The 25,374-nt window shown below is 37.3% G+C and overlaps 1 protein-coding gene across 8 annotated transcripts in view; it reads left to right on the forward strand.

Moving 5' to 3' along the window:
• The window catches only part of GIGYF2 (GRB10 interacting GYF protein 2), a 164,047-nt gene that overhangs the window by 114,491 nt on the left and 24,182 nt on the right, over nt 1-25,374 (forward strand). For all 8 annotated transcript variants that reach the window (XM_077155436.1, XM_077155438.1, XM_077155441.1 and 5 more), the window contains 10 exons: nt 94-290; nt 1,277-1,436; nt 3,274-3,440; nt 5,935-6,026; nt 7,061-7,168; nt 8,240-8,340; nt 9,861-9,961; nt 11,903-12,064; nt 14,860-15,018; nt 16,755-16,991. In XM_077155436.1, coding sequence (XP_077011551.1) covers nt 94-290; nt 1,277-1,436; nt 3,274-3,440; nt 5,935-6,026; nt 7,061-7,168; nt 8,240-8,340; nt 9,861-9,961; nt 11,903-12,064; nt 14,860-15,018; nt 16,755-16,991 — 1,484 coding nt within the window. The remainder of the gene's footprint in view (nt 1-93; nt 291-1,276; nt 1,437-3,273; nt 3,441-5,934; nt 6,027-7,060; nt 7,169-8,239; nt 8,341-9,860; nt 9,962-11,902; nt 12,065-14,859; nt 15,019-16,754; nt 16,992-25,374) is intronic.

The raw sequence follows: 25,374 nt of genomic DNA on the forward strand, positions 1-25,374 counted from the left end.
GGCCCAATTACAAAGCCGCCCAACTTGAGACTATAGTTAGGCTTCATAAGAATATATTTCTAAAGGATTTTCATCTGAATTTTTTTCCTCTAGAAATGGTTCCTGATGTCCAACAGCCCCTGTCACAGATTCCTTCAGATACTTCCTCTCCTCTTCTCATACTTCCACCTCCTGTTCCCAATCCAAGTCCTGCCCTCCGGCCAGTTGAAATGCCGGTCATAGGTGCTCCTGGGATGGGCAGTGTTTCCACAGAACCAGATGATGAAGAGGGTCTCAAACATTTGGAGCAGGTAAAAATCATGTAATTATTTTTTCTCCTCTCAAACTGTCATAAATAATAGAAACCATGAAATGAATACTTGAAAACAACTTTTGTACCTCAGCTTTTAAGTATTGAGAAAGTTGTTTGTGTATCTAGTATTTATTTGTATGAGTAATTGTCTTTCAAATCATTTCATGCTTATAAGTTTCTGCTATGTAGTAGTCATTATGTCAGGTTATTTTTTGCTCTTCTGAGGTTGCCCTTAGCTATTTGCTTTTCTTTTTTCTTTTTGGAAAATTAATGGAATGCCAAAAATGGTGAACACAAGCAACTGTAGATGGGCACTGTGTCTTCTGGATCTTGTTGCCTCAAGTATAACGGGGAAAATAATTAAACTCTCAGGATAGTAACATCTTACTCATGTCTCTAGACTTCCCTGAGATAATGTATAGCATTGCTGTATGTTAAGAAGATGATAGCTTGCTTTCTACAAAAAAATTTTTCTGGCCTTTGGGGTGGGGTGGTTAGTAGCAGGAAATGCTCAGAGAAGAAGGGGTAGTGTTGTACTACAACATATAAAAGATTTTACTTGTAATTGTATTATATGAGCTTTTGTTCTGATAATATCCATGTTTTTACAGGTTTAGTTTGTACAGTTTGTAATTGGCCAGTGGCTTATTGGTTTAAAAAGTACTCTTATTAGTGAGTTGATTTGGAGCTTTGGGTTCTGATTCCGTACATTTGTGTTTCAATCTCACTTCACTTCACATAATAATTTTTGAGACCTTGAACAAGACTTGACCTCCCTGGGCCTTAATTTACCCTTTTATAAAGTGGAGATAATATGTATTTCATGGCATTGATGAGAATTAAATTGTTGCCTGTGATGTTCCTTGCATAGTGCCTTTCACAGATCAAGTAGTCCTTAAAAGGTAGGCATTATTATTATGCCTGCAAGTGCTAACTTAGGATCATTGGTTTCCTCAATCCCCCTTATTGTTTTTCTGTTATTAGCAAGCTGAGAAGATGGTGGCTTATCTCCAAGACAGTGCACTAGATGATGAGAGACTAGCATCAAAACTGCAAGAGCACAGAGCAAAAGGAGTTTCAATCCCATTGATACATGAAGCAATGCAGAAGTGGTACTACAAAGATCCCCAGGGAGAAATTCAGGGTATGTCATTCCCTCTTCCTACTTTAAAGTGCAGAAATATCTACCATTACTTCTAGATTCTGTAAGGTGGTGATTGCCTGTCTTGCTAAGCTGGCTTTTACTTGTCCTTTGGCTAGAGAGCAGGGGTTTTTTTTGTTTGTTTTTTGTTTTAAATTAATTTATATTTTATTTATGATACAGAACCACATACAAACATAGACATTATTATCATATGATCATTTCATTCTTGTTATATAATCAGTAACTCATACTATCATCACATAGTTGTATATTCATCATCATGATAATTTCTTAGAACATCTACATCAATTCACAAGAAGCAATAAAAAGAAAACAAAAAAATTCATACATACCATACCCCTTACCCCTCCCCTCCACGGATCACCACATTTCAATCTACTAAATTTATTTTAACATTTGTTCCTCCTATTATTTATTTGTTTTTAACCCGTAATGTTTTACTTGTCCGTCGATAAGATAGACAAAAGGAGCATCAGACAAGGCTCCCACAACCACACAGTCACACTGGGACAGCCATATCATCATACAATTATCTTCAAGAAACATGGCCACTGAAACACAGCTCCACATTTTCAGGTGGTTCCCTCTAGCCTCTCCATTACACCTTAACTAAACAGGTGATATCTATTTAATGCATAAGAATAACCTCCAGGATAACCTCTCAACTCTCTTTGGAATCTCTCGGCCATTGACAGTTTATTTTGTCTCATTTCACTCTTGCCCCTTTTGGTCGAGAAGATTTTCTCAATCCCTTGATGCTGAGTCCCAGCTTATTCTAGGATTTTTGTCCCACTTTGCCAGGAAGGTCCACACCCTTGGGAGTCATGTCCCACGTAGAGACAGGGAGGGGAGAGCAGGTTTTTGTTGAGGTTTGTTTAGTCTGCATCTGTTGACCTTTCTGGTTGCCAACTTCTCCAGCACTGAGTCTGGGATATGTGAGGTAAAAAGAAAACCTAGAGAAATCACCACCATGTGACCCCAGTCATTCTACCTTCCTCTCTTCCATCTTTCAGAGTCTCCCTTTTGTTTGTTTTGTATTTAATGTCCACGGTTTCATTGTACTTAGCGGGAGGAATAGAGCAACTACACTACTGTCATCTTCCTAGAAGTGGAGATTCCAGGCCTTTGTTTTCTTTACTTCTGTATCCCCAATGCTTAGATTATATAGTAAGTGTTCAGTAAATATTTATTGAATGAATTAACAGTCTGTTGATCAGAGTGGACTCGTTAACTTTATGTATAAAATATGCTTGGCTGTTTCCTTTTGCAAAAAACATCTAGAGAATATTAGTTTTTTCCTTTTTACCAAGAGCGTCTTTAGTTTTATCTGGATGGATGAATTTTAATTTGTTTTAATTGATTAATGTTTTTATTCTACCCCTGCTTCAGTAGTATCTGGCAGAAAATGAAAATTTGAGAAGTGCCTGTGCCGCCCTTGCACATTTATATTCTTTATGCCCAAGTGATAAAATCTACCACATCACATTATTGTTTTCAGTTGTGTCATTGAATTATTGTAGAGATTGAATGAGATAGAGACCATCATGTTGCTTTTAATAATTAGGTCTCTGTTGAGAATTTGGGATGTATAAACACCAGACTCATATAAAAATTGTTTCTGTTGCATTTTGTTACTTAGAAGTCTGTTTACTACCTTCCAGAGGAAGTTAAATTAAGATATGTAAAAAAAATTGACAGGCGCCACCTGAAAAGAATCTTTACCCCTGGATGAGGATCAGACCCAGGACTTATTTTTTTTCTTCTTCTGTCCTGAATGTATTCTTACTGAACTTTTGTTCAATTGATGCTATTATAGGTCCCTTCAATAATCAGGAGATGGCAGAATGGTTTCAAGCAGGCTATTTTACTATGTCTTTATTGGTGAAAAGAGCATGTGATGAGAGCTTCCAGCCTCTTGGTGATATCATGAAAATGTGGGGAAGGGTTCCCTTCTCTCCCGGCCCAGCTCCCCCTCCTCATATGGTAAGTACCATATAGCTTCCCTGGAATACATACTAGTTTTAGAAGCACTTATTTCTCTTTGGAAACATAACCCCACATATAGTGAGGAGTCATAGTACTTTGAAAGTAACTAAAATGCTAATGAGAAATATGAATCAGAGACACACTTAGCTGTGTGTGTGCAGTTTTGAAAAGAAATGGTCTTTTTAAAACTCAGAACACTTGTGCATCCTCCTTGTACATCGTATATACCCTCCAACCTAACTAAAGAAACAGAATCCTCCAGTAAGCTTTCCACCAGCTGTAGAATGAAGTCCATCTTATCGTGGCCTACAGATCCAGTGTAGGCCACGATATAATATTCCTTATATTTCTTAAGTCATTTCCAAACTTTTACCTTTACCTGCTATACTTAACACAGTTGACCTCATTGAGTTCTTTCTTGCCTCTAATTAGAATGTTCATTCTCCCCACTCCCCTTCATCATATGTCTCTTCCTTTCTGATCTACTCAGTTCCCAAATCTGAGGTTTGCCTTAATGAAAACGTTACTCATAAAATTTCAGTGTTTCAGAATATTTTGAGGACCTTAGGGAAAAAAATTAGCTGCTGGTATTATAATTTACAAAATGAAACAAACTGCTTGTGACCTCTGTCATGTACTGTTCCTGAAGTGCCATTGGCAAGTGGAATCCTTGCTCCTCTTGCAGTTGGCCCTGGCCATTCTCCAGTACAGTTCTTTTTGGAGGTCTCTGGGTCTGTACTTCACTTTTTCCTTCTCCAGTTTGGAGTGTCTAGTGGCCAGCCATAGTCAGAAGCTTTTAGTGTGAACCCTGGATCTCTGTAGTAACAATTTACTCATTAACTATATATTGAGTGCCTGTGCTAGACTTTGTGCTAACTTCTTATGAGATGAAAATGAAAAGACACAGCATCTGTAGTCAAAGGAGCTTGTAGGTGAAGACTATACCTTTCAAACCTTTTTTGACCACGACCCATAGTGAAACATGGGTTTTATATCACTACTCTGTACATTCATAACTGGGTTATGAATGTGTGTTTCTGGGTACAAATTAGTTTTACAGAAAATTTTGTACAGTGAATTCTCCTATTTTCTATTCTATTTCTTCTTTTTTTAAATGCTGGTCTTGACTCAGTAATTGATTTCACAGTCCACTGATGAGTTGAGGCCCATAGTTTGAAGATCAGTAGCCTAGAAGATAAGATTCTCAGGTGAGGGGAATTCTTTGCTGACATTTTCCTAGGTGTAAATATGAACAAATTATTCTATGTATTATTGTGTATGTTTTACTTACATACCAAGTTTGAACCTTACTTCCCTCCCTAAAATTTGGATTGATTTTCATCTTGTATGTGTTAACAGCAGAAAGCTCATCATTTGGACTTGGCATGCTTGTTTTGGTCTTTTTCCTGACTTCCAGATAATAAGGGCTGAACTTCAATCAAACCTGCTTAAACGGAAAACTGGAAATCTCTGTGCTTTCTTGTTAATTATTGCTTTTGCTCTGAATAGCACTAATGAAAAGAGACTTAACTCTAAGAGGAATATTCCTTGAAACCTAGGTTTTCATGTGGGAAATTGAAATTAGGATAGCTTTTACATTCCAGTATTGATGAGAAAGAAAATGTTCCTGAGTTTCACATGACCACCTACCCTGAGAAATTGTATATGAAATGTTTTATTCCAAACTAAAATCAGTGTCAGTATAAATTGTTCACTGATGATTTGCATAAGTTGTCTTTCATCTCTATGCTTTATTTCTTTTTATCTTATACTACATATTTCAATCTCTTTCCCATTTTGAACTTTTTCATATTTAAATTTCAGCCATGTTATTTGAAATATAGCTTAACAAACAGGATTTTACTACAACTTCTTTATTTTTCTAGCCCAAGATATATTACTGTGAACAAACACCTTAATTTTAATGTAGAGAGGTACAGTGTTCAAAACTCTTTAATATTCTGTTTAGTTTAAAATTTCTCAACATCTTTAAGAAGGCATTGTATTGGTTTATTGTATTTATTAAATACCATTATAAAAATTTCTACAATTACTGTTCCTTTAATCTTTAGATGACTTTACACTTCTCTGTATGCTTTGTGTTCTCTAATTTTTCTATATATAGAAATATAATGTACACAATTGTGAGTCATTTTTAAGGTTGGGAGAGTTGTGTACTTTTCCAGTTTAAGTTAATAACTCAGGAGTATAGCACAAAATTTAGCTTTAAGGGCAGGAATGTGGAACAGCAAGTGAAATGATGACCCTTTCCCACTTGATCAAATCTCTTATAATGTAGACATCACTTTATTCCACTAGACGATGATATTTAGTTAAGAATTTTGGTGGTAAGGGTGGGTTGGGAACTGAAGGTTCTGGAATTCATTTTGCTTTCAGATATATGTAATAAGCATTTTGTTTGTTTGTTTTATGTTTTTAGGGCTTTGCAGTTTATTTAATAATACTTCTTTTCCTATCCTTTCATTCCCAGGGAGAGTTGGACCAGGAGCGACTGACTAGGCAGCAGGAACTCACAGCCTTGTACCAGATACAACACCTCCAATATCAGCAGTTCTTAATACAGTAAGAACAGTAATGCAGTAGGATGTACAGCAGTAATGCTCTTGAGTTTCACCTCTCAGCAGAGAGAACTGAAAGTTTATATGATGCTTCAGTTACCCTGCTAGTGGCATGTTACTACTAGATGTTTTAAGTTTAGTCTTTTATCTCACCTTTTAAATGCTAGAAGTTTGCAGAAGATGACATGTAACTGTAATTTTGCAAAGAATTAAATGCCTCCTAATTACTTAGCTTGGAATGTTACTGAGAAAGAAAAGGAGGAGGAAAAGAAGTAAAAGTTTATGCTGTTACTTGTAGTGTTAATAATGGCAACATAGCTTAAGTTTTGTGTCCTTTATCTAGAAGAAATAAGGTTTGCTATTCATCTGTTGCAGAAGTTGGCATGCTATGGCTTGTGAACCAAATCCAGCCTGCTGCCTGTTTTCATAAACAAAGTTTTATTGGAACACAGCCAAACCCATTTGTTTACTATTGTCGATGACTGCTTTCCTGTTATAATGGCAGAAGTGAGTGGTTGTGATAGAGAATATATTGGCTACAGAGCTGAAATATTTAGTTATCTAGTTCTTTTCAGAAAGTTTGTCCACCCCAGATTTAGTGAAAAATTTCTTGAGCTTAAATTTTTCCAGGTTAGAACATATATTTGAAAATATTGTACAAGTGATTTTGGGGGGGGGGGGGGCAAAGGGTGCTTCATATGGAAATGGCTATTAGTTTGATTCTATTTTACATTTCATTTGTTTTCTGGCAAAAGGCTGTTATCATCTTGGAGGAGTTTGCCAGGTTTTTTTGTTTGTTTATTTGTTTTACCATTTTGTACTTCTGCTGTCCTGTTTGGACCAAAGGCATGATATCTCTAGTTCGTTTGCTTCTAGAATGAACTGTAGAATTTTCTTTTGACTGTTATCATGAAGAATTGTAAAATATATTAGATAGCTATTTCTATTGTGTATTTTTTTGTGGGGAAGGTGAACTGAACTTTGCTTTTCAAGGTTTCACTACATTTAGTAGGTTACACTTTATTTGACTTTTTGAAGACAGCAGTATGCGCAGGTTTTGGCTCAACAACAGAAAGCAGCCCTGTCTTCCCAGCAGCAGCAACAGTTGGCACTTCTTCTCCAGCAGTTCCAGGCTCTGAAGATGAGGTTAGTAGTCATTCCTTATGTATCACATTGTGTGTGTGTGTGTGTGTGTCTGAGTTTGAGCGTGACTGTGTGTATGCACGCATTAATGAAAAGAGGAAATTATGGCATAATACATGAATTCTGGCATCTGAATACCCACACACAGCACGTATTTATGTGTCTAGAAAAGCAGAATGTAATTTTTAAAAATAATTCAATTAAGCTGGAAAGAAAACATGCAATCTTTTTATACTCACAGAGGATAAATCTTGAATAACCACAAAGGAATGAAGAGAACACTTTATAAGCAATGTGGTCTTAAGGAAAGGCAGCAGAAAAGAAAATGTAGTCTAGGATTTTAATCTCCATTTTACTTATATCTTAAAAATAACAGTGTCACACACACACAGGGTTATAATTTTCTGGAATTCAGAAAGCCATTAAGATAAATAAAGGAAAAGAAAATTGGACTAAAAGTCTTAAATTTCTGCTATTTCAGATGATTATTCAATTTAATATTTTTTATAGTCTCTGAAAATGTGTCAGTCTTTGCCCTCTAAATCTTTTTGTCCAGTTTAACCAAAACTGTTCACATTTCTCTTCTGTGCCTTAACCCATACTGTGATATGCGGGTTAGGTGGTAGGATCTCCATTTTACAAATGGACAGACCAGGACTCTGAGTGGTTAAAGGCCTTGGTTGATATAACACGCAAAATGTATCAGATATAAACTGAAATGCAGGCCTTTTGACTTAGAATTCCGGATTTTTGTGTGGGGTTTTTTTGGGGGGGAGAGGGCAGCAGGGGTGCACCATGCTATCTCTATGACTTATTTAGATATTCTGGATTTTTAAAGACAATAAAGTATATCCATGATTTAGATATCAGTATGTGCTAATACTGTGAGGACTCCAGAAGTGTCTATCACAGTCTATCTTCGTTCTTAAATGCTTTGACAGTGTTAGGTTTTAGTTGAACAGTGAGTTTTCTGGCCAAATGACTTGGAAAGCTTAGAAATAACCTAGAAACTCCTATTTATCTTATTTTTGCAAGTGATGAAAACAAATTACCTTCTCTATTTCCCTTTTGCAGGATATCTGATCAGAATATCATTCCCTCAGTTACTAGGTCTGTGTCAGTGCCAGATACTGGCTCTATCTGGGAGCTTCAGCCAACAGCCGCACAGCCTGCAGGTAAAAACTTAGACTGGGACTTTAGTATAGCTCTAAAGATTTAGATTCTAGTATTTTTATATATAGCACAATTTTTAAAAAATGTGTCTAGTTTTTTTATTGCTTGGTATTGAATATTAAGATAAAGTCACAACTTTGATACCCCCCCAGAAAAAGATTGAAGGTATTATTGAAAATACATTGTCAAGGATTACTAGAAATTAGTGGACTGAATTTCTTGAATTTGAGTTGGCTTCTCCTTTTTTGTTTTGCTCTCACCAGTTTGGAAAAGTCTTTTAAATTGTCTTTATCTTCAGCCAGAGAGAAAGATGTAAGTAAAAACATAAATAATGATGGTCCATCCTTTTGACTCAGATTAATATACTGGTTTAGCACTGCAAGTGCCCACAAATTTTGGAAAAAGAAAGGAAAGCCTGCTTTGAATTAAATACCTTCCCTGAATTCTCTTGATTCTCTGATCTTTTTATATTAAATTAGAGAATTAGGGGCTGGGATTTTTTAGTCTTAATACTGGTGGAGCATTTCTGTTTCTTAATGTCTGATACCTGCAAAGGTGGATGGTTTTTGGTACAGTCTTTATGAGAAGTTTCAGTTGGTATTGAAAAGTCTAAGGAACCATAGGCATTGGTGAATATTTTTAGGCGCAGCTAGCCATTCAGGCTATTGTTCTCTTACAACATCGAGTGTGGGTATTAAGCCAGGAGAAGGATTGATCATCTTCATTTATTGCCGGTGCTATGGGTACCTTATTTTTTTCTTGGTAACCATTTATGTTTAGGTTATAAAATACTTTCCACTTTATTTGGAAACTAAGTACCAATTTATTAAAATTTTTTTTTCTCCTTAGATTTGGTCCTTTACAAATAGTCCATTGGTTTTATATTGTATAGACAACATAAGTAGCCTGTAATAGGATTGTAGGATAGAGAATACTGAAAAGTGTCAGCAAATTTAGCAGGCATTAGGACAACAGACTTGGAGACCTTGATCTGTTGATCCTTTACAGGTCAGGAGGAGCCAGAATCACTCAGGCTTTCCAGAGGTTTCCCCAGCTCCAGGTGTATCTCTCTTGCCTTTATTCTTCACTTGTGTGTTAAGAAGCCAAATGGCTGCTGAAATACCATAGGCCTTGAAATCTAATACACTAGGGTTTGAATCCTGTCGTGGCCACATGCTTGCCATTTACTTTTGGGAATGTTACAGAACTACTTGTGACTTTTATATTCTTCAGCTATAAAAGTAGGGATATGAACAGTTAACTTCATAGGGCTCTTTGAAGATGAAATTAGTTACCAATAAATGTCTGATATTTTCTTTCCTTCTTGATGTGTTGAAGAGTATTGGTATAAAGTAGAGCCACTGATAGTTCAGTTTACTTAAAAGCAGACCAGGTTTGTATGATGGAACTCATTCGGCGACAGGAAAGCAGCTTGTTTTTTTTTAATTAAATTGCTTATGGATGTGTGACCTTGTGAGTAAGTTCTGATATCCCTCACTGTTTTCTCTCTTTTGTCTTACAGTTTGGGAAGGTGGTAGTGTATGGGATCTTCCCCTGGATACCACAACTTCAGGACCTGCCCTTGAACAACTTCAGCAGTTGGAGAAAGCCAAAGCTGCAAAGGTCTGAAACTCCTTCCAGAGTAATGGGTGCCTTCTGGCTGCCAGACAGGCATTTCTGGCTCTTGATCTTTGTTTCTCTCTAGCTAGCTGTATTTTTTCCTTTTTAGTCTACTGCTACTTAACTGGTATATGTAACTTATATTCTATCCTTCTGTACCCTCTTCTCCCCCAGAAGACCCTCAAGCCAGAATTAAAATTAATGAGTGATTGATTGGCTGACACATTAATGATCATAGTCGTAGGTATATTTTAAGTTATTTTTGGTATAAACACTTGACATAAATAGGAAAAAAACGTAAGAAAATAGCCACTGCATTGCCTATTAGACCCCTGATCTGCATCTTGAGTTTTGCTGCAGTAGTCTACAGTTCCTATGTTGAATATTTCTAGTGCGTTTATTTCCATAACCTTGTATCCCAAGAACTATAGCTGAAAAGCTTAGATTCTCTCTTCCATTCACATCTTCTAGAGACATTGGGAATCTGGTTTTAATATTAGCCAGTAGAGGATGACTGGATCAACACCTAGTGTCATTGTCATGACTCCTGGGTTCTCAGGCTTCCAAGAGTGTTTTGTTCCTGTTTTACACTTAATCATTGCTGTCCCCTGAGGGTATTGACAGTCTCCTTCGAGTGTCCAGAATATAGAAAGGATTTGTGGTCAGGTTCTGCCTTTGTAAATGAGTGAAGGGGCATTGTTCACACAGTTCTTTCTGTGCCTTCTAGTTCTCCAGTGTTTTGTGCAAGGAACACATAGATGATGAAAGATTTGGGTCCTTCAAGGGGCTTGTAGCCTCGGCAAGGGCACAGACAAGTTAAAGTTACAATTAAAGGGTGATTGAAAAGCATGTGGGCCCAGCTAGAGAGGCAGGTGTCAGAAGTTTGGTAACACTTTCAATGCATAGTAATACCTGTATGTGAATTTTTGCTTGAAAGATAATGGGATTTAGCCCAGTCAAGGGGTTTGGGGATGATCAGGTAGAAGGTGGTGAAAGTTAAATTACACTTGAAGAAAGTACCATACATAAAGGCTCAGAAGTGCACTAGAATTTGAGCCAAGGTGGGTCTGAAATTGAATGAGAGGCGACCAAAGAGAATGAGGCAGGCCATTCATGAAGACCTTGCATATGTCATGTTGAAGAGTTAGACTTGAGTTTCATAGTGAGAGGTGCAGTTGAATGTCAGCCTGAGAGTGATATATATATATATATTTTATATATATACATTATATATATATATACACATTATATTTTTATGTATTTATATTTTTATTATATATATATGTATATATTTTTTTTGGTGGGAGGCTGCTGGCTGTAGGGCACTGAGCTGGGAAAAGGAGGCAAACCAGATAAGAGACTTTTAGGAATGTTAGTAAGAAAAGTGAAAGCCTGAACTGTTGGTGGCTCAGTGGGGCCAGATACTAGGTGCTGGAATTGACCTAATATTTCGGAACTCTTAAATGATAGAATTTGTTAAATGATTTATCTTCAAACTTTAAAAAATTATATGATTATTCACACTAGCAGCTTTACAGCATTGCTATTGAAACCTTGTAGCCACACTTATATCTTCAACCAGAACACCCTTTGTAGGGAAGACTAAAGAAGTATCACCTTAGATCCCTTACTACTTTCTCATATTGGCTACTTTTTCTGAATGTCTAGGAGATGCCGAATGGTGGGAGCATAGAATAAGAAAGACAGTAAAAGTGTATGTGTGTGTTTGTGTGTGAGTACATTTAATTTAGAAGCGCGTAAAACTGTTCTGATTTTCTGTGACATATTTGAGCTAAAAAGAGTTCTTATGGAAATTCACCCTAAGTAATTAAGTGGATGGTAGTGTCTGCAGTCTCCAGCTTCTCCTAATGGGTACTGGTCAGTGGTGGTAGAAGATTCCAGTGCTTGCCTTCAGGTTCCTAAGAATTTCTCATGTAACCACAGCTAGAGCAAGAGAGAAGAGAGGCAGAAATGAGGGCAAAACGAGAAGAGGAAGAGCGGAAGAGGCAAGAAGAACTCCGGAGACAACAGGAGGAAATCCTTCGGAGACAACAGGAGGAGGAAAGGAAAAGGCGGGAGGAAGAAGAGCTTGCCAGAAGGAAACAGGTATATCTTCCATAAGATAAGCACTTATGGAGGGCCTTTAAGTTATCACACTCACTCATTCACAGGTGATGGTTATTTAGCGGGAGATCAGGAGATGGTTTCCCTGAGGTCAATAGGAAGTTACTTGGAATATCAGAATCAGAACTTTAGAAGACTCCCTCACCTTTAGAAAGAATATATTATCTACCAATACCCACCAGAGAGGATATTCTGTCATCCTAGTAAATCATCAGAATTGATTTCCTTTGTCTATTTCCTATGATTTTGTATACCACATAGATTTCAGAAGTTTCACCCTTGTTAAAAACAGTCAGGAAACAATTGGTGCACAGCATTAAATATCAAATTTTTAAAAGTCAAATGTGCTTTTTAAAATTAATTTATCTTTGACTCAGACCTATGCTCTGTCTTTATTCTTTCTTGTGATGAACCAGTCCTGTTTTCAATTCTTTTCTGGTGACTAGTAGTTCAAAAAAGTGGGGGAGAGGGATGACCCTGTATGTATAACTGTATATGTTTTATTTTTTCATTTTGAAGTGGTATCATTTGTACTTAGTGTTTTGTAGCCGACTTTTGACTTAAATGAATTGCATCTTTTCATGTCATATGTCTTTATAAGTCTGCATCATCACATTTGTTGGCTATATGAAATTTCACTTTATTTGATAAGTTTATTGTAATTTAGCCAGTACCCTTTTGTTGGATCATGATGGTTATTCTCATGAGAGTGAATTAAAATCCTTATAGCTAAGTCTTTGCTTAAGTATTTATAATCATTGAGATTTACAGTTCATGGTTTTTGTTTGTTTGTTTTAATTTATTAATTTTTAAAGGATACATAGCAACAAACACAAATGTCTTATGATCATTCTGTTCTACATATATAATCAGTAATTCACAATATCATCGCATAGTTGTGTATTCATCATCATCATCATTTCTTAGGACATTTGCATCAATTCAGAAAAAGAAATAAAAAAGACAACAGAAAAAAATTTGTACATACCATACACCTTACCCCTCCCTTTCATTGATCACTAACATTTCAAACTAAATTTATTTTAACATTTGTTCCCCCTATTATTTATTTTTATTCCATATGTTTTACTCATGTGTTGATAAGGTAGATAAAAGAAGCATCAGACACAAGGTTTTCACAATCACACATCACATTGTGAAAGTTATATCATTATACAATCATCTTCAAGAAATATGGCTACTGGAGCACAGCTCTACATTTTCAGGCAGTTCCCTCCAGCCTCTCCATTACATCTTGACTGACAAGGTGATATCTTTTTAGTGCATAAGAATAACCTCCAGGATAACCTCTTGACTCTGTTTGGAATCTCTCAGCCATTGACACTTTATTTTGTCTCTTTTCACTCTTCCCCCTTTTGGTCAAGAAGGTTTTCTTAGTCCCTTGATACTGACTCTCAGCTCATTCTAGAATTTCTGTCCCACATTGCCAGGAAGGTTCACACCCCTGGGAGTCATGTCCCACGTAGACAGGGGGAGGGCAGTGAGTTTACTTGTTTTGTTGACTGGAGAGAGAGGCCACATCTGAGCAACAAAATAAGTTCTCTTGGGGGTGACTCTTAGGCCTAATTTTAAGTAGGCTTGACCTATCCTTAGAGGGGTTAAGTTTCATATGAACAAACCCCAAGATTGGGGGCTCAGTCTGTTGCTTTGGTTGTCCCCACTGCTTGTGAGAATATCAAGAGTTCAACTTGGGGAAGCTGAATTTTCTCCCTTTCTCACCATTCCCTGAAGGGGACTTTGCAAATGCTTTTTTATTCACTGTTCAAACCACTCTGGCATTTATTGGGGCCTCACTCTGGACAAACCAACAAAATCTTGTGCCCTACTCAAGGTTCCATATGCTTATGGAGTTCAATTAAGCTGTCTACATAAGTTATATTAGGAAATGCATACAGTTCATGTTTTGGCTATTTGTATTTCTTCCTGTTTTTTTAATTCTGTATTCCTATATTTCGTTCATTTTATATTGGAATATTCCATAGATTCCAGTTGAAAGAATTCATTCTATAATAGCCTCAAAGTTTAGCCTTTATCTCCTGTTTCCTATTTGTTGGTCCCAAGAGGTACTTAATGAAAAGAGGGTCCATACTGAGATGAAGTTTCAGAACTGCTAATATTTCTTAGTATTACAGTATACATTAGCATATAAAGGCTCTAAGAAGTATTGCAGTCAAGAAATCTATTTAATTCTGTTTTGCTTGGTGTTTCCTAAATTAGACAATAGGACCCTTTTCTGTATATTTTTTAGTATCCATGAAACTTTTGTTCTGGGACATACTGCTTTAGTATCCATGGAATGTGTTCTGGGACATACTGCTTTATTCAGCATTTTTGACTGTGGAGAATTGATTCCTACCTCCCCAGGCATTTTCAGTAGCTGTGTTGACGTAACCACTGTATGTCTTCATTCTTGGTTGATTAAAAAATAGGAACCAAGAAAACTGAAAGTTATATTCTAATTTAGCCCTTTCAGGGTTAATTAGTACAGGGTATAACTAATATAGAAAGCAAGATAGACTTCACAACATATTGCTATTTAACTACTAATATTTTAAACACAGGTTTTCTCTTATTTTGTCCTCTCCCCAACTCATGTATGTACTTTTTACTCAAGAGCCTGGTTATATACTTTTTATATTTACTGTGAACAGAGTATTAGCAGCATATATGTATTTGTTTTCAAATTGTGATGTAGTATACTGATTGAGATCTAGTTTCACCGCCCCCCCCCCCTTTTAAAATTTTTTTTACTTCAGGAAGAGGCTCTGCGACGCCAGAGGGAGCAAGAAATTGCTTTAAGGCGACAGCGAGAAGAGGAAGAACGACAGCAGCAGGAAGAAGCACTTAGAAGACTAGAGGAGAGGAGAAGAGAAGAGGAAGAAAGGAGGAAGCAAGAAGAATTGTTACGCAAGCAGGTAAACTGATGCTTTAATCTTCTTAGAACCCTTCTGTCATTCAGTTTCTCACATTCATTAATCTTTTAAGAAAACTAGATTCTATTAAAGATAGCCTCTAGGCTCAGTTAAATATTGATACATTCTTTCATTTATTTAATTGTTAGCATCAAGTTAATGCTCATATGACAGTCACTGTGCTTAGCTGGAGTATAGAACTTCTTAAGATGTATTTCTGCCTTCCAGAAATATTGATACATTCTTTCATTTATTTAATTGTTAGCATCAAGTTAATGCTCATATGACAGTCACTGTGCTTAGCTGGAGTACAGAACTTCTTAAGATGTATTTCTGCCTTCCAGAGGCTCACAGACTAAGTGGGTGACAAATATACAAAGAAATAAATGCCAGTTAGGGTACTCTCAGCTGCAAAATCGAAATAGTCATCTAAAAATAGCTGAAACAATAGATGGCATTATAGCTTCACATATCAAGGAGGTCTAACGGTAGGACTGTCACACCTTAGCTTCAGTGACTCAGTGATGTCATGAAGGATTCAGGCCCTTTTGTACTTCTGCTCTACCCTTTCTCAGCTTGCTGGCTTTTGAATTCAGATTTTTTGTCCTGATTAGGAGCTTCAGACATCATGCCTTTGTACAGCCTGCATCCAAAAAGAACGGTGCTGGTTATGGTGGGTGGAACTTTTCCCTCGTATGCTTCTTTCCTTTTGTCCGGGAAGAGTATTTCTCCTAGATATCTCCTAGCAAACTTCCCTTTGTCTCTTTTGACTAAATCAGATCACATGACTGCCCCCAGTTGCATTGGAAGCTTGAGAAACAAAATCTTTCTTTCTTAACCTGTGACATGGTAGTAGGCTCTTTTTGCAAGGAACGAGCCTTAGAGGAGTATTATTGGAGAGTTACCATCAGTAGCTCCCACAGGTAGGCCAAGAGCAAGTAGAGAGATGAGAAAAAGGTTGACAGAGGTGTATAATCTACCCCCTAAGGGCTAGAAAAGTTCTCCATAAAGTGGCCTAAGTTTTGGAGGGTGAAGAGGAATATGCGATATCTGGGTAAGATAGAGCATGGCAGGCACGATAAATAGACTGCCAAGTGAGGAGAATGTCTTGACAATGAAACAAGAGTTCCTGAGGGCACAATGGAATGGTTCTGAAGGAGGAAAGCAGAAGGAAAACAAGCCAAAGTGAGGGAAAAAGTAGTAGAGAGGTAGAGGAACAGCTGAGGAGAGGAATTCTGAAGGGCCTGTGGGCCTGGGGGCCAACAAGGGTGAGAACCAGGGATGAAATTAAGTTGCCTCCTTAAGTTGCTTTGCTCTCAGAACTGGCTGAGGCTTTTGATAGTCAGTATCCTTGCAAGGTCCTGGCAGCTCCTAGTGTTCAGCACCCTGACAAGCTAGCTCTACTTTGCAGTGCTGGAAGAGTGTTTCCAAAAGTCTTTCCTGTAAGTCCTCCTATACAGCCTTTCAGGGATCAGTACATTCACCACCAGTATTCAAAGTGACGTTCATTTCATGAAGAAATTAGCAAGTAAATTAAAATTTTATCCTGTAAACTGGTGCCAGATCTTTATGGTTTCTTAGTATGTGTATTATAACCTTCTATCTTATGACAGCATAAACAGAGCTTCTGCTTTCTTTGTCACTTATATAACTATTTGACAGAGCCTTCAAAAGTGATTCAGATTTCTTCTTGTACTACAGATAAAAGTTTTTTCCCTTTAATTTCTCCTTCTGGAAAGGAAGAGGAGGCTGCAAAATGGGCCCGGGAAGAAGAAGAAGCTCAGCGTCGATTAGAAGAAAACCGGCTGCGAATGGAAGAAGAGGCAGCCAGACTGCGGCACGAGGAGGAGGAACGAAAGAGGAAAGAGCTGGAGCTCCAGCGGCAGAAGGAGTTAATGCGTCAGAGGCAGCAACAGCAAGAGGCTCTCCGCAGGTTGCAGCAGCAACAGCAGCAGCAGCAATTAGCACAGATGAAGGTAGAGTATTAGACACTAACTGTAGGAGCTACTTCTTAACATTTTTTATATAGATGCTGGTAGTGCCATTAGCAGTAAAACAGTGCACTGCCTTTATCATTAAATATCACTACTTTGAACTCTTGATTATCTACGAAATAGACCTGTATTTTACCAAAGGAGAGAAAAGCTATCAAGCTGAGTTATTTGCCTTGGGCCCCATTGAGAATTGGTTGCAGAACCACTTATCAAAACCTAGGTATTTTTGGCTTCAGGGCTTACATTTAGGTCTTGACCATTTTGAGTTAACTTTTGCATATGTTGAGACTTAATGGTCCAACTTCATTCCTTAGCATTTGGCTATCCACTTGTCCCAACAGCATTTGTTTTCCCAATAAATGGTCTTGGTAACTTTGTTGAAAATCAGTTCCCCATAGACACATGAATTTATTTCTGGACCCTCAATTATTCCATTGATCTGTATGTCTATCCTTAATGCTCGTACCACACTGTCTTGAGTACTGTTACTTTGGTAGTAAGTTTTGAAATTGAGGAGAGTGGGCCTCCCAACTTTTTCAAGATTGTTTAAGCTGCTCTGGGTCTCTTGTGAATCTTAGGATCAGCTTGTCAGTTTTTACAGAGAAGCTAGCTAGGGTAGGGATCCGTTGAATCTATAGATCAGTTTGGGGAGTATTGCCATCTTAACGTTAAGTCTTATGACCCATAAACATGCATGTTTTACCATTTACTTAGGCCTTTATAAATTTCTTTTGGCAATGTTTTGTGGTTTTGAGAGTATACATTTTGCATTTCTTTTGGTAACTTAATTATTTTATACTTTTTAATTTTAAGTGGAATTTTTCTTAATTTCCTTTTCAGATTGTTTGTTGTAAGTGTGTAGATTTTTGTATATTAATCTCATATCCTGCCTTTTGCTGAACTTGTTTATTAGTTTGAATAGGTTTTTTAGTGGATTCTTTAGGGTTTCTATGTACACGATCATGTCATCTGCGAAGAGATATAGTATGATTTCTTCCTTTGCGATCTGGATGATTTTAATTTTTTTTTCTAGCTTAACTGTCCTGGTTAGAAACTCCAGGACAGTGTTCAGTAGAAGTGATGAGAGCAGACATCCTTGCTTCTATAACTTAATCTTAGGGAGAAAGCATTCAGTCTTTCATCATTAAGTATGTTGTTAGCTGTGGGTTTTTGTAGATGCCCTTCGTCAACTTGAGAAAGTTTTCCTCTTTTCCTTATTGGTGTAGTGTTTTTATTGTGAAAAGAGTATTGGATTTCTGATGTTTGGGCAAATACATTAATTTCTGTATGCTTTGGACCCAGCAATACATTGAATATACATGGTCTGTACATTACATATACATTTCTAAATCAAGAGAAGGAGAAATATACATGTAGTCTTTTATAAGTACATAATTAGCTTTATTGGTGTTGTTTTTTCTTGTGGATTTGAATTACTTTCTGCAGTTCCTTGCTTTCACCCTGAAGAGGAGGACTTAGCTTAAGTATTTTTTGCAGGGCATGCTTGCTAACATTAAATTCTCTCAGTTTTTGTTTATTTGGAAATTCTATAGAATTCTTGGTTGACAGTTGTTTTCTTCGAGGACTTAAGAATATGTTATCCCACTTCCTTCTGGCTTCCTTGTTTCTTAGGAGAAGTTGGCTGTTAATTTTATTGAAAGGGTATCCCTTGTAAGTCATGAGTTATTTTTCTCTTGCTACTTTTAAGGTTTTCTCCTTGACTTAGGCTTTCAGTATGTTTACTATGATGTGTCTATTTCTGAAACTTTGTGTTTCAAAGTTTGTGCACTTCAGAGTTTGTTGCACTTTCTTGATATTTAGATTAATGATTTTCAGTAAATTTGTGAAGTTTGCAGCCATGATTTGTTTAAATATATTTTTCTGCTCCTATATCTCTCTTTCCTCTCCTTCTGGTATTCCCTTTACATATATGGTGGTGTGCTTAATGGTTTCCCACATTTCTCTGAGTGTCCGTTTCTTTTTTCCTTAGTTCTTTTTCTTAGTTCTTAGATTGCATAATCTCTGTTGATGTCTTAAAGTTCAATAATTCTTTCTTCTGCCAGTACAAATCTTCAAGTGAGTGCCAGTCTGTACTCAATTCTTTCCCACCAACCTCTACTTTTTTTTTAATCTGTGTATGGATCTTTTTATCTATTTATTAAAACTTGCTGCTATTACTTTTTATCTTGAAATAACTCCAAAATTTCAGGGAAGTTGCGAAAATAGTACAAAAACAACACACAGATCTCCAATATACCCAGATTTATCAACTTAGCATTTTGTGACATTATATCATTTTTTCTTTGTGTCTATCTGCCTGTCTGTCTGTTATCTAAACATTTGAGAGTAGGTTGCATCCATCATGTTCCTCTAACACTTTCATACTCCAGGTATATTTCCAGAGAATAAGTACTCTTACTGTGTAACCACCTAAAGTACAGCTAGAAAGTCTAAGAAATATAGCATTGACATAAAGCTTACCAGTCCATATTCCAGTTTTTTCAGTTGTCCCAAACAAGTCCTTTTTTTCTCCTCCTGGGTTGGTAGATTAAAAAAAAATTTTTTTTTGTAACATGTATACAACTTTAAATTTACCCCCTTTAATGCCATTCAGATGTAAATTAAGTGCTGTTATTTACAGTCATAGTGTTATGCTACCATTACCATTTTCCATTACTAAAACTTTTGCCATCACCCCTAACAGAAATTTTGTATCAATAAACTTTAATGCCCCATTCCCTACCCTTGCCCCCAGCCCCTGGTAAGCCATATTTTAGTGTCTGACTATGAATTTTTTAGAATGCCCTTAGACTTCACTCCTCCACACTCAAGTTGCAAATGAAGTCAGATCCTTTTGGAAGAGATTTGCAACTCTTGTTATGGACTGTCCCCTCCACCTAAGACACAGTTTCTGAGCCATAGCTTTGGAGCTGAGGATGAGGACAGCACACTATCCTCAGTGGTGGGTGAGGGAAAGTGGAACATCTGCTTTTCAAGCCAAGGGGTGATCAGAGCCCCAGCATTCTCAGTGGCACTGTGCCCAGGACTGAGCCTCTATTCCATAAGCTGATTGGAAGAAAGGAACCCCTGTTAGGTCCACTTGTCCAGGACTTACACTGTGCAATGGGTAGCTGGTGCAGGGTGTGAGAAATGCTGATGTCCTGCAGTAACAAGGAGCTGAGTGGCAGCTGAGGGGAGAGGGAACCCTGTGTTCTTTGGCTGCCCCAGCCTGGAGTGAAGTGTCCTTTGTGCTGAGGTCAGAGGGGGCAGGGAGGGAGTGGGACTTGGTTCAGGTATCACAGACTCTTGCTGTTGCTCCTGAATTTTAGTAGATTTTTCTTGAATAATTTTTTTTTTCATTTTCTCTGTGCCTTAAGAGGCATTTCCAGGGATTTTACATACTTTTATTTTTAAAATAATTTTCAGTGGTTTCACTGGCAAGTGGTTCTACACAGTTCCTTTTGTCAGCAGAAACCACAGTTGTTTAAGATCAAAATAGCATTGAAAGGGTAGCAATGTCATGTCAGGACAGGGGTTAAAAAAAGGGAAGAAAATAATTTTTTTTTTTAATATCAATGAAGAGAATTAAGCCTTTAGAGGACAACAAAATGGACAAAATTCCGTACTGTTTGCTTATGATTTGCAAAAGGGTTCTTCTGGAAAGCATGGTTACCAAACAGTAATTCTTAACAGGAAGTGCAGGATAATGATTGTACTGGAAAATGTCATGAGGCAACATTAAAGAAGCTGTGGGTATTATTTATGTAGAAGACTTCAGGAAAATGAGTGTTATCTGCAGACAGATGTCTGTCATGTGAAGAAAACTAAGTTTGGTTTGTGTTAGCCGAGAGAATAGAACCATGAATCATGGGTGAGGTCATTTTCTCTATATCTTTATGTACTGTGACGTGTATTTTGGCATAGTCTTGAGGAAGATTCATGGAAGGTGGCCATTTGGGGAGTTAGTACCTTTATTTCTGGTACTAGCCAAGGTTCTGCTGAAGAGGAAAAAGAATTGTTTTCTGGGTATGGTGGGAACATATCTACTGGGATTTTAAACACCATCAAGTAGTTACTGGCTTATTGGCTGGTTCAGAATTATAGATATATGCAGATTCTCGGGCTTCACCTTCGGATCATTTGATTCACTTGGTCTGGGTAAGGCCAGGGCATCTGCATTTTTACAAGTCCCCCACATAGTGCTGCCACGTCTGAGACCTTCTGCCTTACTTGTCTTGATGACTCCTTCCAGTTCTCATTTCCTATGCGGAAGGAGAGCTACTTTTGCCTCAGTATCCTTCCCCCTACCCCCACCACCATTCTCTTTTTTAGCCCCTGTGTATCCTGCCTCTACCCCAGCACAAAGGGCGTTTTAAAAGAAAAGCACTCACTAACTATAATATTGGCAAAAAAATATTACAGGTTGATTATATTCAGTAGTATTGAGGATATTCATTTGGAGAGCTTTTCAGCTATATCAGGAAAAATTTAAACTATTTATAGCCCTTGTCCCATCAGTTACACGGAAAGATTTCTGCTGTAGATCTATTCTTTTGGGGACTGTTGGCATTTTGCTTGCTTTAATCCATGTACAATATATATATATTTTTTTAACTTTTGTTGTATAGTGTAATATATATACAAAGTAAAGAAATTAAAGAAGCAATAGTTTTCAAAGCACTCTTCAACAAGTAGTTAAAGGACAGATCCCAGAATTTGTCACGGGCTACTATATGATCCTCTCAGATTTTTTCCTTCTAGCCAGTCCAGAATATAGGAGACTAGAAGCCATAATTATTTTTTTACCACCACAATCAACTTTTTTTTCTTTTTTGTATAAAATAGCATATATACAGAAAAGCCATAAATTTCAAAACACAGCACCACAATTAGTTGTAGAACATGTCTCAGAGTTTGACATGGGTTACAATTCCACAATCTTAGGGTTTTACTTCTAGCTGTTCTAAGATAACTTCACCATCACCTTTGATCTTTCTGGCCTTCTCTTTAGGGGTGTTTGGGTTATGGCCATTCTAACTTTTTCATTTTGGAAGGGTCTGTCACTAATATAGGGTAGAATAATGGAACTGTCTGATGTTCTGGAGAGGCTGGGCTCTCTAGGTTTCAGGACTTATCTAGACCTGGGACCCATCTGGAGGTTATAGGTTTCTGGAAAGTTACTGTAGTGCATGGAACCCTTGTGGAATCTTATATATTGCCCTAGATGTTCTTTAAGATTAGCTGGAATCGTCCTGGTTGGGGGTTGGCAAGTTATGATAGGTAACAATGTGTAACTGAAGCTTGCATTAATTAGAGCAACCTCCACAGTAGCCCCTCGACTCTATTTGAAGTCTCCCTGCCACTGATACTAAATTAGTTACACTTCTTTTCCCCCATTTGGTCAGGATGGAATTGTTGATCTCACGGTGCCACGTCTGGATTCATCCCTGGGAGTCATCTCCCACGTCGCTAGGGAGACTTTCACCCCTGGATGTCATGCCCCACATAGCGGGGAGGGCAGTGATTTCACTTCCAGAGTTGGTCTTAGAGAGAGTGAGTCCACATCTGAGCAACAAAAGAGGTTCTCTAGAAGTAATTCTTAGGCATTCCTATAGGTAGGCTAAGCTTCTCTACTACTTATAAGAGTAAGCCTCAAGATCAAGGGCATGGCCAGTTGATTTGGGTGTTCCTAAAGTTTGACCCAAATCAGGGGATTTCCTGATGGTAAATTTTTTAATAGTTCCATATTTTTTCTCTCATCCCTCAAGAAACTTTATCAATACTTTTTGATTATCTGCTTATTATATTGTACGATGTATCCATGGATTACATTAAGCTATACAGGATTAAAGGACCTCTTTCTTATTCTGGGCTCCCTGTGTTTCAGTTGTTCAAATGAACTTACAGATAGGTTCAGTACAGATAGGTTCAGTTAGATTATGTGCTGTAGAAAATTTTGGTTCCAGACCAAATGAACCTTTATTTGGTATGTGTGGTTCTAAAACATAGACATTGTTTTCCTTACCCCTCTGTTCTGAATTACTTTAACCCCTACCTGTTTAGCTTCATTCTTATCTCTGAATATCAGGTGATTGATACATATGTATATAAAACACCCTCTCAAAATTCAGATATGATAATTACCACTCTGGACTAAGTATATCTTCTATAAAAGCTTACAATGTAGGCCCGTTTTCTTATAATCATTTCCTAAAGGAGACCGTACCATTGCTTTTTTTTTGTTACTAGCTTATTTTGCCTCACCAAATGTCCCACACGTTCATTCACATCATTGCTTACCTCATGATTTGTTCTTTTTTTTCTTTTATTTTTTTAAATACCAAAAAATGCAAACATTCCTATTTTGATCATTCCGTTCTACATATATGATCAGTAATTCACAATATCGTCACATAGTTGCATATTCATCATCATAATCATTTCTTTGAACATTTGCATCTATTCAGAAAAAGAGATGAAAACATAAGAAAATTTATACATACCATACCCGTTACCCCTCCCTTTCATTGATCACTACCATTTCAAACTAAATTTATTTTAACATCTGTTCCCCCTATTATTTATCTTTATTCCATATGTTCTGTTCATCTGTTGACAATGTAGATAAAAGAAACATCAGACACAAGGTTTTCACAATCACACAGTCATATTGTGAAAGCTATGTCATTATTCAATCATCATCAAGAAACATGGCTACTGGAACACAGCTCTACATCTTCAGGCAGTTCCCTCCAGCCTCTCTCCATTACATCTTGCATAACAAGATGATATCTACTTAATGCGTAAGAATAACATCCAGGATAACCTCTTGATTCTGTGTGGAATCTCTCAGCCAATGACACTTTGTCTCATTTCACTCTTCCCCCTTTTGGTCGAGAAGGCTTTCTCAGTCCCTTGATGCTGAGTCTCAGCTCATTCTAGGATTTCTGTCCCACGTTGCCAGGAAGGTCCACACCCCTGAGAGTCATGTCCCACGTAGATGGGGGAGGGTAGTGAGTTTCCTTGTTGTGCTGGCTGGAGAGAGAGGCCACATCTGAGCAACAAAAGAGACTCTCTTGGGGGTAGACTCTTAGGCCTAACTTTAAGTAGGCTTGACCTATCCTTTGTGGGGTTAAATTTTGTATGAACAAACCCCAAGACTGGGGGCTCAGCCTATAACTTTTGTTGTCTGCACTGCTTTTGCGAATTTCAAGAATTCAACTTGGGGAGGTTGAATTTTCCCCTGTTCTCACCATTCCCCAAAGGGGACTTTGCAAATACTTTCCCACTCACTGATCAAATCACTCTGGGATTCATCAGGGGATCACTCTGGACAAATCAACAAAATCTCATGTCCTACCCAAGGTGTTCAATCAAGGTATCTACATGAGTTATATTAGGAAACACACTAGTCAAAATATAAATTTTGTACCAAATAAACATTTTTTGCTTTAGTCTCACACATAAGTTGAAATTTTAAAATATTAATTACCATCTACTTTTCTGTTTTCAACACCCTGCAGTAATGACATTCCTTTGTTCTTCCTCATGCAAAAACATTTTTAAAATTTTACATTTAGTCACTAACATTATACACTCTAGGCATTCCTAGATTATACCATCTCAATCTTTATCGTCTGTCCTTTCTGATTTCATTTATACCCCCAGCCCTCCTCCCTCTATCATTCTCACATTCAGCTTCATTCAGCATTTTAACAGAATTGTATTACAGTTAGGTAGTATTGTGCTGTCCATTTCTAAATTTTTATATTCAATCCTGTTGCACAATCTGTATCCCTTCAGTTCCAGTTACCCAATATCTTACCCTATTTCTATCTCCTGATGGTCTCTTATCAACGAAATATTCCAAGTTTATTCACTAATGTCAGTTCATATCAGTGAGACCATACAGTATTTGTCCTTTTGTTTTTGGCTAATCTCACTCAGCATAATGCCCTCAAGGTCCATCCATGTTGTTACATACTTCATAACGTTATTCTGTTTTACAGCTGCATAATATTCCATCGTATGTATATACCACAGTTTGTTCTACACTCGTCTGTTGATGGACAATTTGGCTGTTTCCATCTCTTTGCAATTGTAAATAAACCTTCTATAAACATTGGTGTGTAAATGTCCATTTGTGTCCTTGCCCATATGTCCTTTAAGTAGATAACCTAGCAATGGTATTACTGGGTCATATGGCAGTTCTATATTCAGCTTTTTGAGGAACCGCCGAACTGCCTTCCCACAGTGGTTGCACCATTTGACATTCCCACCAACAGTGGATAAGTGTGCCTCTTTCTCCACATCCTCTCCAGCACTTGTCATTTTCTGTTTTATTGATAATGGCCATTCTGGTGGG

The sequence above is a fragment of the Tamandua tetradactyla genome, chromosome 3 (assembly GCF_023851605.1).
Source record: "Tamandua tetradactyla isolate mTamTet1 chromosome 3, mTamTet1.pri, whole genome shotgun sequence".
Classification (NCBI taxonomy): Eukaryota; Metazoa; Chordata; class Mammalia; order Pilosa; family Myrmecophagidae; genus Tamandua; species Tamandua tetradactyla.